The 14,045-nt window shown below is 38.9% G+C and overlaps 2 protein-coding genes across 2 annotated transcripts; both read left to right on the plus strand.

The window, feature by feature from the left end:
• Positions 1-4,516: 4,516 nt before the first annotated feature.
• Positions 4,517-9,084, plus strand: LOC310662610 (vomeronasal type-2 receptor 26-like; the record flags this gene model as incomplete). The annotated part of the gene is made up of 4 exons (XM_083409555.1): positions 4,517-4,657; positions 6,482-6,709; positions 7,593-7,719; positions 8,183-9,084. 4 exons carry the CDS (start codon positions 4,517-4,519, stop codon positions 9,082-9,084), a joined length of 1,398 nt encoding a protein of 465 aa, XP_083265681.1.
• Positions 9,085-12,828: 3,744 nt separating this feature from the next.
• LOC310662611 (vomeronasal type-2 receptor 26-like) lies at positions 12,829-13,728 on the plus strand (the record flags this gene model as incomplete). The annotated part of the gene is made up of 1 exon (XM_083409556.1): positions 12,829-13,728. The coding sequence occupies one exon, from the start codon at positions 12,829-12,831 to the stop codon at positions 13,726-13,728; it is 900 nt and encodes a 299-aa protein (XP_083265682.1).
• Between the last annotated feature and the right edge of the window lie 317 nt (positions 13,729-14,045).

A 14,045-nucleotide genomic window follows, 5' to 3' on the forward strand; every position in this document is an offset into this window, starting at 1 on the left:
GGAACTTAATTTTTCTTTCCAAACCTGTGTCTCCATCAACCTCTGAAAATAGTAAATCATGTTTAGATAATAAGCCCATCTGGGGCATGTTGATTAGTCAGGCATCTTCACTGTCTTGAGTTCGGTGACCAGTAAACAATGTTTTGTATGCTGAAGCCTACTCAGACATGGAATTTTAAGGTTTTATGTTTATTCTAAAAATGCTGTTTTTGTTCATATCTTGATAAATTTCCTGTCAATTGGCTTTTAATGTGGGTTTTTTGGTGTAGTTTTTAATGCATATTTTATATTATACGCAAACTGCTTAGAAATGTTAGTGAACAATCAATAAATACATTTTTGCTAAATGAATGGTTTACTGATTGATTGGTAGCATCTGAACTCTAATGATAAAGGGTACTTATTCATAGCATAGTCATAGTGCGTGTTTTTTCAGAGGATCGGGTATTTTCATTCTGCAGAGGTAGCCTCAATACAAGAATGTTTTACCAAGATATGCAGCAGCAGAATGCTCTTCAGTGAATATTGTCACCAAACTTTAGTTAGGTGTATATTTTCCACGACCCAAGAGCAGGGAGTTAGAGCAGCACAAGACGTGTCATGCAACAAGCAATGGACTCGTGAAAGTGGATTGCCAGGAAAAGACTTCCCCACCCTTTGTCTGGTGCCAAACAGGGAGAAGATCTGGCCAAACAGAACGAACCCCTCAGCATGTACACCCTCCACCCCTGTTAATGAATTTACAGCAATCAGATAAAGTGGAGACATTAAATGAAATTTATTGCTTCTAGGTATGAGAGTGTTAATCCAGAATGCGGCAGCTAGACGGATGACTGTGAGTGGCCACCAAGACCATATAACAACCTTCCTGAAAGACCTACGTTGTCTCCCAGTATGTTTTCAACCACAAATCAAAGTGTTGGTGCTGGCCTTTAAAGCCCTAAACGGCCTCAGCTCAGTATACCTGAAGGAGTGTCTCCACTCACATTGTTCAGCCTAGACATTGAGGTCCAGCGCCGAGGGCCTTCTGGTGGTTCCCTCCCTACGAGAAGTGAGGGAACCAGGCAAAGGGCCTTCTTGGTAGTGGTGCCCAACGTGTGGAACGCCCTCCCATCAGATATCAAGAAATAAACAACTATCTGACTTTTAGAACACATCTGAAGGCAACCCTGTTTAGGGAAGTTTTTAATATTTGATGTTTTTGTGTTTTTCATATTCTGTTGGGAGCCACTCTGTTGGGTATAAATAATTTTTTTAAAATTTTTATTTTATTAGACTACAGAGGATAAAAAAGCAAGTACAGAGTTTACCGGGGGGGGGGGGAATGGCATTTTAAGAGAAAGATCTGCAATGGTTGGAGTCAAAGAGGGAAAGAAACAGCTCACTAAACTATCTTTCGCTTGATGGTCAACTTTCGCTTGATGTCAACTTTACATCCAAAAGTGCTGAATCATCCTGATAGCACATGACAACTCCATGAAATTCATATTTAGCTTTGATTACCACTTTGCAACTGAAGTTTTCATTTGGATCGTGAAGTATTCTAGCTTCGGAGGAAACAACACCTATTCTCCTTTTAGAAGTTGTGCAAAATATATTCCACCTCTACAAGCCTTTGGCTAATTAAGCTATCTAAGGCCTTTAAACTGGGGTGGGGCGGTATTGTTTTTGCTTGCTACTATGTTATGTATTTTGGTGTTTTTATATTGTAAACTGGCCTCTGTGGTGTAGAAATTTAATAATAAAAATAATAATGGAACATCAAAACTTTTCTGTTATTTTCTGAGAGGTGTGTATTTAAAAGAAGGTAGCAATATGAAACACATGTTTTTTCCCTTTTGAAGTGTTGTTGAAAACTTAAACCCAAAGCAGTCAATTATCTCACATGTAATTACCAAATTAACCGCAATCTCTTCTGCTTCTGCTTCCCATCCTTGGGGGTGGGCAGTGTTCCAGAAGGGGCCACTTGCAAAATGATGAACCAAGTTTGGAAGATGTTGTTAACATCCCCTGTGATATTCAGAGCTTGGGCTATACATAACAGAGAACTCTGCCCATCTGGATCAATGATTCCTTTTGTGTTACAAATCTGGTGTTGAATGAGTTGTCATTCAGGTTAGGCAGTAGAAATTAGGAATTCTTGAATGGCAATGTTTGAAGATCTGAACTGTGGTCTGAACTTCAGAATTTCCTGCAAGATGGCAGTATTTGCAATGTTGGTATTAGTGCTGTTGCCCTGGACTGTATGCAAGGTTCCTATTGCTCAATGTTCCATCAGAGACCCTCTTCCCTTTCTTCACAAATATGATCGGTCAGGAGACGTCATCATTGCTGGCATTATGTCACAGGTGTATATAACTTCTAATATACTAACTTTCCATAGACTTCCCTCTTCTGACCTCTTTGGAGAAATTCTGTAAGGAGCTGTATTTCTTTGAATCATAATGTGCATCTGTACTGAATGTATAGCTATATTTGGTGTATCATTGTCACCATCACCCTTTACCTTCTCAAAATTCTCTTTTTCTAGGGAAGCAGATCTAATTCTGAAACCCATTTTTCTGTCTTCTAAGTCATTGTTTTCTATTGCCCCTTGTTCAAAGAGACATTAACAGCATTTTTGTTTGTTTTCGCATTATTATTATTATTCCACTGTTCTTCTTTTGAGTCGATATGTTTATGGGGGACTGGGAGATCTGATGAATTACATTGCTTTCTGAAGGAAGTGTCATTTATACTATCAGTATTTATTGTTATAAGGTGCGGTGTATTCCATGGTTTTCAGTTAAATTTAATATTTAATAATTACATTTAATGGTTTACCATTTAGCACACCCATTTCCAGTTTCTTTTGCTTCAGAATATTTTATCAACTCCTGTAGCTCATAGTAACAAGTATTCTACAATATGCATGACTTGAGATTCTAGCAACAGTTTAAGCAGGATGTTCATATTCAACCCCAGTTCTCCAGAAGTTATATATGAGAAAGTAGATGTTTCAGACTTCTGTTCATAGGAATGAAGTCTGATCTACTGCTAGTGACTGATCTTTCCACTGTAGTTTTAATCAGCATTAACCAACATATAGTCACGACAAAACCATTATGAGGCAAAGTATGATTACAAATAAATAAATAAATAAATAAATCACAATTAATAAATCACAATTAATAAATGGCCAAGGGGGGCAGGGGTGGTTTCTGTTAAACTCATCATTATAAAAGTAGAAAAGCATGGGGGTTTTTTTCCTTTGTAAGAAAATAATTTCCCTAGCATTATTGACAACTTGTAGCTTCTGTACAAAATCATTATTCCACATATTTACACAAAGGAACCATTAATTCTCATGTACCCCAGACTTCTCAAGAGGGACCTAGATGAAATTATGCCTACATGAAAGATACTTGTGTGATTTTAGAAAAATCTGGACAATGGGGTCCACCATTGTCAAAATAGCGTTGAAATAATACTGTCTTGGGCAACTGATGATCTTCTCTACGACACTTAGAATTCCTTATGATTATGACACAGAACTAGCATTTTATTATCTTTAACCTGGAGACAGCTCTTAATACATTTAAATTTTAATAGATTATATTATTCTTATGTGCAGTTCAAACTTCACTATTTTATTTATATTTTATTTTTACCTGTACCATTTTTCTCTTTTGATAATTCTGTTTCTTATATGGCGGACACCAGATTGATATCTAGCAACACACATCTAAAGCCATAGGAGCATCACTTTGTATCGGTAGCTCTCTTCTTCTCTTAAACTAAAATGCCATCACTTAGTACAACTGAGATTGTGTAGCAAACTTTTTAACTAGAGAGCTGAGTGTTGCATTCAAGTAAAGTTAAATTGAATAATACTAAATCTTGCATACAGAAACCCTTGCATATAATAACAACCTTATTGTTTCTTAGATTTGTCTTTCCACAAGAATTGTTTTTTGCTTTTGATTTCTCTTTAATAAAGCAAAATGGTTTCACTTGCCTTATACCAATGTATTTAAAATAAATAGGTCCAATTGATTGTAGTCTCTTGGGTCTTATCTGATCACTCGAATCTCAATCACTGGAAGAAATTAGGAGCCTCAACTTTACATGGAACTTCTATATACATTCTACATGTATCTGTGCGTAAATGGTATTAGTTAATAACATCATTCAGAACCAAGGGACACAGGATATGCCAAGGCAAAGCCTAGGAAAGGTTTGGATTATGACAGCCCAGATGGATTTCACTTCATATCCCTTTCAAAGCTGTTGGGACATAGGTTTCCTCCATGGTGCTCTATCTTTTGCCATTTACTCAGAGGGTATCCTAGGATTCCAGAAATTTATTCAGAGAAGACGCCCTGCCTCAGAAAAAGAAGATGGCTTCATCAGAGTTTTCTGGGAAGAGGCATTTAACTGTTCTTTTCACAAACCATCTTTAGATAGGAGACATGAGGAGTCCTGCACTGGGGAGGAGAGGGTTGACACGCTTCCTGCGTCTGTTTTTGAAATAAGCATGACGGCCCACAGCTATAGCATCTACAATGCTCTATATGCTGTGGCATATGCTGTGCATTCCATGCATTCCTCCAAATTCAAACATGGGACTATGGAAGATGGAATAAGATCAGCCGACGTGGACCAACAGCCATGGCAGGTAATGTTCTAATCCAGGCACGTTCGCCTCCCAAGAGACTGTGATCTACTCCCTGTATGAAAAAAAACTGGCAGTGATCTACCCATTGCCGTTGGAGGGAGGAGAAGCGTTGTGGGGTGGGTGGGTGGGTGGAAGGGGAGAATTCCCCAGAGTTGTTGAGTTCTAATGCAGAAGTTTGCAATAAACTCTGAAACTGAGTGAAAGGGGAATAGCTCCTGACAACACAGAAAAAACACACCTTTCTTCTTTGATTGATTTTTTTGGAGGAAATATGATTATCCAGTGGGGTTCAGAGCAGGGGAGATCACAAAACAGCAAATTAAAATAAATGGTGGACCATAGTCAGAGAAACATCTACGAAACAGTCTTTCATTTCTCTAGGCCTTTCTATGTCCTTTTAAATGTGTTTGTGGGAGGGGGATTACTGATTTGTTTTTGTTCTTGTTTTTATTATGTCTTTTGTGTTCTCATTTTGAATTTTGTATAATTATTTTGTAAATAATAATAATAATAATAATAATAATAATAATAATAATAATACAGGGTATGTAATAGCAGAGCAGGCAGCAACAGCAGCAGGAGTAGGTATGTTGTGGTGGCAGAGTTGGCAGCAGCAGCAGCCGCAGCAGCAACAACAGGACATGGTGGCATTCTCATTTCTCCTCAAACAGCAAAATGGGATGTGCCATCCCTGACAAGAACCATGCCGACTTCCTGCCCTTTTCTCACGTGAGCCACTCCACCAGCACCAGCCATCTCACTAGTGCAACTTGAACGCCACTAAGGGGCTTTAACCTACTGTGACATTCTCCATAAGTATTAAAAGCAACAATTCCTCACTATGATACACTATCACCCTGTCCCATATTTGCATTTCTTTATTCATCCTTAGGGGAAAAGATAATATTTGGTTCTAACCAGTACGTGTCGGTTTGCAAGCCCCCTCCATAGAGGCTGGCCCCTCTCACTGTCCTCAGAGCTTGCTTACAGGTAACCTCCTCTGGCTGATATCCAGACAGACCAGGGAGATTTTGATAGGCGACATTTTCCCAAGCATGGGTAAAATGCACAACCCCTCCCTCCTGCTTCTGCAGGGGAAAGAAAATAAGTCAGAAATCTATTTACATGATGTTTATTTCTGACATTACAGCACTAGAGAAAAACACGTCCTTTCAGTTCAGTTCTTCTAGCAAGTCAGATAAACTTCCTGAACATGCGCACACAGAAGGTTTCAAGTTACACTCTTCACAAAGACTTATCCAGCCTGTGAACGTCTTGGGAAACTCTTCTTTCCCACAGATAGGCGCGTCATGTGATGTCAACAATCTGTGTGTCTGCAGCGGTGATGTTTCCATATACTGACAGTACCTAATTCAAAAAGGACAAAAATAAAACTTCATACTGTTATGAAGGAGTGATTCTGTAAGCAAGTATCACTGGGTAAGGCCCCTCAGGCAGATGTTATTTAGTCCTCAAAGTGGGAGCAAGTGATTGAGCTGACAGCATTTCTCAGCCTCTATAAATCTTTGAGTTAACCTGCTAAGAGGGGGAGAGAACATGCCATAGATTAGACTGCTGTTTGATGTCTGTAGCTGGTGCCAGAGAAGACACCAATAAAGCCTGATAACCCATTCAGTGCTTACGTGTGAGTTATTAGAAGCTTGGAGGGAGGACTTTGGAAAGTGACCTCCTCCTTGGCACATACTGCTTTTAAGTACCGTAGGTGATAATCCAAAACCTTCAAATGTAACCAACAACCACCATTTTGTAATATTTCAATTCTTTGGATACTATATTAATTCCTTCCCTCCTCCCACAATTTAGCTCCACGAATTTCTGAGAAGGGTCTCCTTTAACAATAGTGCTGGGAAAGAGGTTTCTTTTGACCAGAATGGGGAATTAAAAACTGAATTTGATATTATCAACTGGGTCACCTTCCCAAATGAGTCATTTCTTAGAGTCAAAGTTGGAATGATGGACCCACTGGCTCCTCTCAAAAAAGGGTTGTCCATTTATGATAATGCCATTGTGTGGCCTAGCAGGTTCAACCAGGTAAGGTCTGCTTCATGTGAACTTCAGACGTGTATGCAAAACTGCTTCAGTGATTATATATATATATATATATATATATATATATGCAGGTTTTGGTGTCCTCGGGTGTCTTCCCGTGTAAAAGTTGGGGTGTCTAGGCGACGTTTCGACGAGGTCTCACTCGTCATCTTCAGGCTGGTGCTTTCGGCTTCTTGTTACTGGAACAGAGCAGGATCTCAGTGTTTGAGTTCCTATAAATACTGTTGAGGAGGTGTGGTGTATAGCCTCCAATGTTCTGGGCAGAGAGGAGGTTCCCAGGCTAGTGTGCCTTTTCTTCTTTTGTTCCTTAATTACTTGAGGGATATCTTGAGTGATTTCTTGAGTGATTTCCTGAATCCCACTTAGGTGGGTCATTAGGTGTGGATTAGTTGCTAAAGCCTTCGTGTCTTGAACTCTTGAACTTTGTGAAGAGTTTTTCTGAGAAGATTGAACTAAATTGAAAAATATAAAGATAGTAAAGCAGAGGCTAATTCTGCAAGGATGCAATATGGAGAGATTGCATGAAAGGCAGAGAATTTTGGAAAATATCATTGAGATGTGATTGATAATACACTGTGGTAGCTTTGAGGGAGTTGTTGTATAATCAATATGATTATGATAAAGGTTTTTATGAGGGCACAGTTGCTGGAGAAATGACAAAGATTCCAATATGGCAGCTTTTACTGGAGGTGAAAGGGATCACAGGGCAGTCTACAACAAAACACACAAAAGCAATAACTCTAGCCTTCACAAACAAAAGCAATAACTCTAGCCTTCACAGTATCAACCAATAAACTATAGTTATCTAAAGATGGGTCAGTGAGTGACACACTTCAACATTATTTCCTCTTTCATTTATGGACAGGTACAACCTCTTTCTGTGTGTAATGAGAATTGCCTTTTAGGTTATAGTCGGACCAAAAAGGAAGGAGAGCCATTTTGCTGCTATGGTTGCCTTCCATGTCCAGAAGGGAGAATTTCTAACCAGAAGGGTAAGATTTGTTGTGTACACTATTTATAAATTATGCCAGATATGATCTAGTAAATTTACACCAGAAACTAGTTTCCTTGATGTTTTAAGTGTAAGAACAGGGGAGATAAGATGTTGTTGTCTCATATTACTGTTGACGTGGGTCCACTTTGGTGCAGAAGTTTTCAATTTCATGATAGGTCTGGGGGAAGGATTTCAGCAAAACTAGAGATGAGAAAGGAATTGATACCTTTTGTTTAGTTATATCTTGGGAAAGAATCTTTATTGTAAGACCAGTAGGTCTCAATAGGTGTATTACTGTAAGGGCTGCAGCTTGTTATGGTTCTCTTGAACACAATGTCCTGAGAAGAAATCAGTCGTGTAGTTCAATAGCACTATAGAAGCAGTCATTTAAAGCTATCATAATGTTATGCTTGCTTTTAACCAGAGTTTCCATGCATAAAAACGACTCTTTTCTTTTCCAGATATAGATGACTGTTTTGAATGCCCAGAAGATCAATATCCAAACAATGGCCAGTATGAATGCATTGTGAAAGCAATAACCTTCTTGTCTTATGGAGAACCTTTGGGGGTTAGTTTGGCTGTTTGTACTCTACTCTTGTCATTCGTCACTGCTTGGGTGCTCTGGATCTTCATTAAGCACAAAGAAACTCCCATAGTCAAAGCCAATAACCGGAACCTCACCCATACTCTCCTCATCTCACTCCTGCTCTCATTCCTTTGCCCTTTGCTTTTCATAGGCCAGCCTGAGAAGTTTACATGCCTCTTTCGACAAATTGCTTTTGGCATGATCTTCTCAGTGGCCGTTTCTTCTATTCTGGCCAAAACAACCACAGTGGTTCTAGCTTTCATGGCCAACAAACCAGGATCTAGGGTAAGGAAATTGGTGGGAAAACAATTGGCTACCTCCATTGTTCTTTCCTGCTCGCTTATTCAAGCTACAATTTGTAGTGTGTGGCTGACAACCTCTCCTCCGTTTCCAGTCCTTGACATGCACTCGATGACTGAAGAAATTGTGCTTGAATGTAATGAGGGTTCAACTATCATGTTTTACTGTGTCTTGGGATTTATGGGTGTCCTTGCCGCTGTCAGTTTCACAGTGGCCTTTTTAGCTAGGAAGCTGCCGGACAGTTTTAATGAAGCCAAGTTCATCACCTTCAGCATGTTGGTCTTTTGCAGTGTGTGGTTATCATTTGTTCCAACCTACTTGAGCACAAAGGGAAAATACATGGTGGCAGTGGAGATCTTCTCCATCTTGTCCTCCAGTTTTGGGTTACTGGGCTGCATATTTTCTCCTAAATGCTATGTCATTTTGATGAGACCTGAGTTAAACAACAAGGGGCAGCTAATTAGAAGAAATGACTAGAGAATCAATGGGTCCAATGTTAACTAAATATTTTTCCACTCAAAAGAATGCAATTAATAATGAGTGATACATATAAGGAGATCACACACATACTGTTCTGTAGAAAATAAACAATTTATTATTAAATAAACAAATAAATAAATAATCATAAGAGCTTGTCTGTCCATTTATGTCAACATCCTCCCCGAAAGTATTATATTCTCTCTGATTACAAGCCTAACCTGTGAGCTACATTGCAGTTTTCCTACCCTGGCATTTTCTATATTTTCTCCAACATGAGAGGCAATATGTCCTCCTTGAGGGCTTTTGAGGAGCAGGACCAGTTTTCAGGGATGATGGGAATTGTAGTTCAGAAACAGATGGAGACTCAAGTTTGAGAAGCACTGGGCTAAATGATTCTCAGGGTCCCTTCCAACTCTACAATTCTACGATTCGTGAAGATGTGCTGTTGTTTAATATGTAGTTCTCATTACAGGCCAATGACACATCTCTACCAGCATATCCTGGCCATGGCATTTGCTGTAAAAGAGATCAGTGGAAATCCCCAAATCTTACCCAACGTCACTCTAGGATTTCACATTTATAATAGCCATTTCAGTGCAAGCTGGACCCATCAAGCCTCTCTTTCTTCTTTAAAAAGTCCTCTATTTTCTTTTTATTGCATCTTTCCTTTTTCTTATACAAATCTCTATAAAAGTCCACAGATCCCCTTCTTATTTCTCTCGGGTTTACAATCTCTTGATCATCAATTTTAATCTTATTTATTGTACTCTGTTCTTTCCTTTTTTTTGATTTGCCGAGCTAGCCACTTCCCTGATTTGTTCGCCCATTCAAAGTTCTTTTGTGTCAATCTTTTTATATTCCATTCCACTTCTTTATTAATCATCATTGTGAACTGTGTCTGAAGCATTTTTACACTCTGTTTAACTTTTTCATCTCCAGGTCTAGTAATCAATTTTCTTTCATTTTCCATAATTTGTTTCAAGATTTCTTTTTTCCCTTTTTCTCTTAATCTGTTTTTAATAGCATTTTGTTGTATAAAGAAACCTCTAATTACCGCTTTACTAGCGTCCCAGACAGTGCTCATCTTGGTTCCTTTATTTACATTATTTACAAAATAGTCAGTTGGACATTTCTGAGCTCTTTCAACAGTCTTTTGGTCATTAAAAAGATTTTCATTTATTCTCCACCAGAAAGATTTTTCTTCATAACCCTTTAATATACCTTTAATCGGATTATGATCTGATAAAACTTTTGGTTGAATCTCTATTTTTGTAAACCTCAGAGATAATTCATTAGATATCCACATTTGATCTATTCTTGACAATGATTGATTTACTTCTGAGTGAAAAGTAAATTGTTTTTCTAATGGGTGTTTCAGCCTCCAAATGTCAATCAGATTGCAATTTTCCACCATGTCAAAGAAAGTTTTTGGTAGCTTCCCCTCTTTTGTTTTACTTTTGACACGAAGTCTATCCATTTCCATTGAGACCACCCCATTCATATCTCCCATTATTATAATTTTTTGATCCAGGTATTCAAACAGCCTTTCCTCTAAGTCTTTGAAAAATGCAGTTTTGTTTCTATTCGGTGCATATACTCCAATAATTATCGGTTTTTCCCCTTGCCAATTGATTTGGACTGCGATTAGTCTTCCTTCTTCATCTTTAAATAATTGTTTTGCCTCTATCTTACTTTTAATATATAGTACCACTCCTCTCTTTTTGCTTTTATCAGATGAGATGAATTCATTTCCTAATTTCTTGTTCATTAAAATTTTTCTGTGTGTTTTTTTAACATGAGTCTCTTGTAAACAAATAATGTCCAAATTCTTTTGTTTCAAATATTGTCCAATTTTATTTTGGGTTTTTTTTATCATTCATTCCATTCACATTCCAAGTCAATAATTTCAATGCCATATTGTCTGTCAATTAAATATTCTTTATTTTATATTAATTTACTTCTCTTCTTCTTCTTTATCTTCTTCTGTCTTTTCCTCTTCTTCTCGTTCTTCTTCTTTTTTCCCTTCCCCCTTCTTTTTCCTACTCCTTTCTTCTTTCTCATCCTTTTTCCTTTGAAAACGAAAGTGAACAACACTGCAATCTCCTTCGCCTTCACCTTCACGCTCCGTTCTTTCTCTAACTTTCCCAGCAAAATCCCAGCAACTTCACCGATAAACTGCCAAAATTATTGCTCTCCAATATATCCACAAAAACAAAGGCTCCCCGTCAGGGACAACTTACAGTTTTTCCGCTCTGCAAATTCTTCTTGTGTATAAATAAAATTCCAGGCAAGGCAGACCTCCTTTTTCCCACCTTGCCTCCTCGAATTAGTTCTAATTATACCTTAATTTCGATCTTTAAAGTCCAATTCGATTTCTTTTTGTTTGAGAATGGATCGCTCTGTGCGCAAGCTCGGAGCTTTGCTATTGAGAGACAGCAATGGCTTCCCACTGTCGGCTTTTCTCAACCCCGCCACACTCGTCGCCCCCAAAAAGGGGGTTACCTGATGACTGGGGAGTTGCAAATCGACAGCGCCGGGTTCTCTGCCTCTTGAATTCCCTTCCAAGAGTGTTTGGGGGCTGCGGCGCTCTTGCAGAACCCCCGTTTTCCCTCAATAGCTAGATGCCCTCCGGAGTGAGCAATCTCGCTTGCTTCCACTTCGCGATCCGCCGGAAGTCTCCCAGAAAAGATTCAAAAACTATTATAGTAGTTTTGCCTAAGTTTTGTCTGGTCCGCTTCCTGAGACTAATTGCATAGATGTCACAATTGCAAAATATAGCTTGCTGGTTCTGTGAGATTCAAACAAGACAGTTGATTAGAATATTTATAAAATGCTTTTTAAAAAATTCAGAAGATCCTTCTCACTGTTACCCTGTGTTACGACCAACATTCAAGTCTCATTCCTTTACATCAGTCTCTCAGTTACCGTGATCCAAAGCCAGTGTTTAAAGAAGCCTCAGTTGAAAAGTCAAGTGTTTTCTAAGAGAATGCATAAAGGGCAATGAATGTAAACAAAACAAACCTTAATGGTTTCTCTATATATAATACGATGAACTCAGTGCTTTTCTTCTAGAAAAAAATGGTTCTGGTACTGCGTACCCTTGAATACCCCCAGGAAAAAAAGCATTAGCTGAACTATTAAGCTTTCACTTGAATGTTTTCTAGTTCATAAGACTCTGAACTTATAAAAGTTGGTGCTTTTGAAACATTTACCAAAATGGTTTTCATGAAAACAAAGGTGTAGGAGAAATGGTAGAGGTACTGATTCCAGTACTGGAGTTTGTTGCAAATGAAGCACTCTCACATTGCCATATGGCAAGCTACCTATGGCAGAAATGTAGATTTCCTAGTATGGGGTTGTTATATGAGCTGCAGATTACCAACCCTTCTTTTCTTTCATTAATGGACAGGTAAAGCCCCTTTCTGAGTGCAATGAGAAGTGCCTTTCAGGTTATAGTAGAACCAAGAAGGAAGGGCAGCCATCTTGCTGCTATGATTGCCTCCCATGTCCAAAAGATAAGATCTCAAACCAGACGGGTAGGAGATTTATTTTATGCTATGTAGCTATGTTACTATTTCTTAGGTGCACACCAGAACTTAATTTCCATAATGTGTACAGTGTATGGAGGTGGATTATATACTGCCTGATATTACCATTGAGAAGTATGTCATTTACTTCTTAAGTCAAAGTTTGCTGGGTGGGCACTTACTTGTATAGAAAACAACATTTTCCTTTTCAGACATGGATGACTGTTTTGAATGCCCTGGAGACCAGTATTCAAACATTTACCAGAATGGATGCCTTCCGAAACAAATAACCTTCTTGTCTTATGAAGAACCTCTGGGGAGCAGTTTGGCTACTCTTGATCTCACCTTTGCTTTCATCACAGCTTTGGTGCTTCAAATCTTCATTAAGTACAGGGATACTCCCATAGTCAAGGCCAACAACTGGAACCTCACCTATGCTCTCCTCATCTCCCTCTTGCTCGCTTTCTCTTCTGCTTTGTTGTTCATTGGCCAGCCTGTACAGCTAACGTGCCTCCTTCAACAAACTGCTTTTGCCATGATTTTCTCAGTGGCAGTTTCTTGCATATTGGCCAAAACCACCACTGTGGTTCTAGCATTCATGGACAGCAAGCCAGGGTCTAGGATGAGGAAATGGGTAGGCAATAGACTATCTAGCTGCATTGTCTTTTGCTGCTCCCTTATTCAGGCTGGTATTTGTATGATTTGGCTGATAACTTCTCCCCCATTCCCAGATTTTGACATGCATTCAATGACTGAAGAAATTGTACTAAAATGTAACGAAGCTTCAACTATAATGTTTTGCTGTGCCCTGGGATTCATGGGTTTCCTTGCCATTGTCAGCTTCACTGTGGCTTTTCTGGCTAGGAAGTTACCTGACAGCTTTAATGAAGCCAAGTTCACCACCTTCAGCATGTTGGTCTTTTGCAGTGTTTGGTTGTCCTTTATTCCAACCTACTTGAGTACCAAGGGGAAATATATGGTGGCAGTGGAGGTCTTCTCCATCTTGTCCTCTAGTTTTGGATTACTGGGCTGCATCTTTTTCCCTAAATGCTTTGTTATTTTGCTGAGGCCAGAGTTGAACAGCAAAGAGAAACTGATAAGAAGAAAGAATTGAAGAATCAACATGTCTCTGTCATGCTGAGGTGTTATGTACTGTTGTTATTCCCAGTAAAGAATCATATATAACCATGATATGGAACATCAGTTTGGGGACCAAAACAATCCTCCAGGATTCTTTCCCTGCCTTGTGGATCTCTGCCCAGACTATACCTGTGTCCTGCCACACACCACTCAGTGACCTTGTTTAACCCTCCTTGACTTTTTTGCTAGGTTGCAGTGTGTCCTTGAGGTCTAATAATGCTTCTCAGTTTTCTAGATAGAGGAAAGAAAGGGTTGCGTGAACATGTGTATAAACCACAGTTCTGTAGAAAA

This window comes from Podarcis tiliguerta (assembly GCF_965153285.1).
Source record: "Podarcis tiliguerta genome assembly, chromosome: 13".
NCBI lineage: Eukaryota > Metazoa > Chordata > Lepidosauria > Squamata > Lacertidae > Podarcis > Podarcis tiliguerta.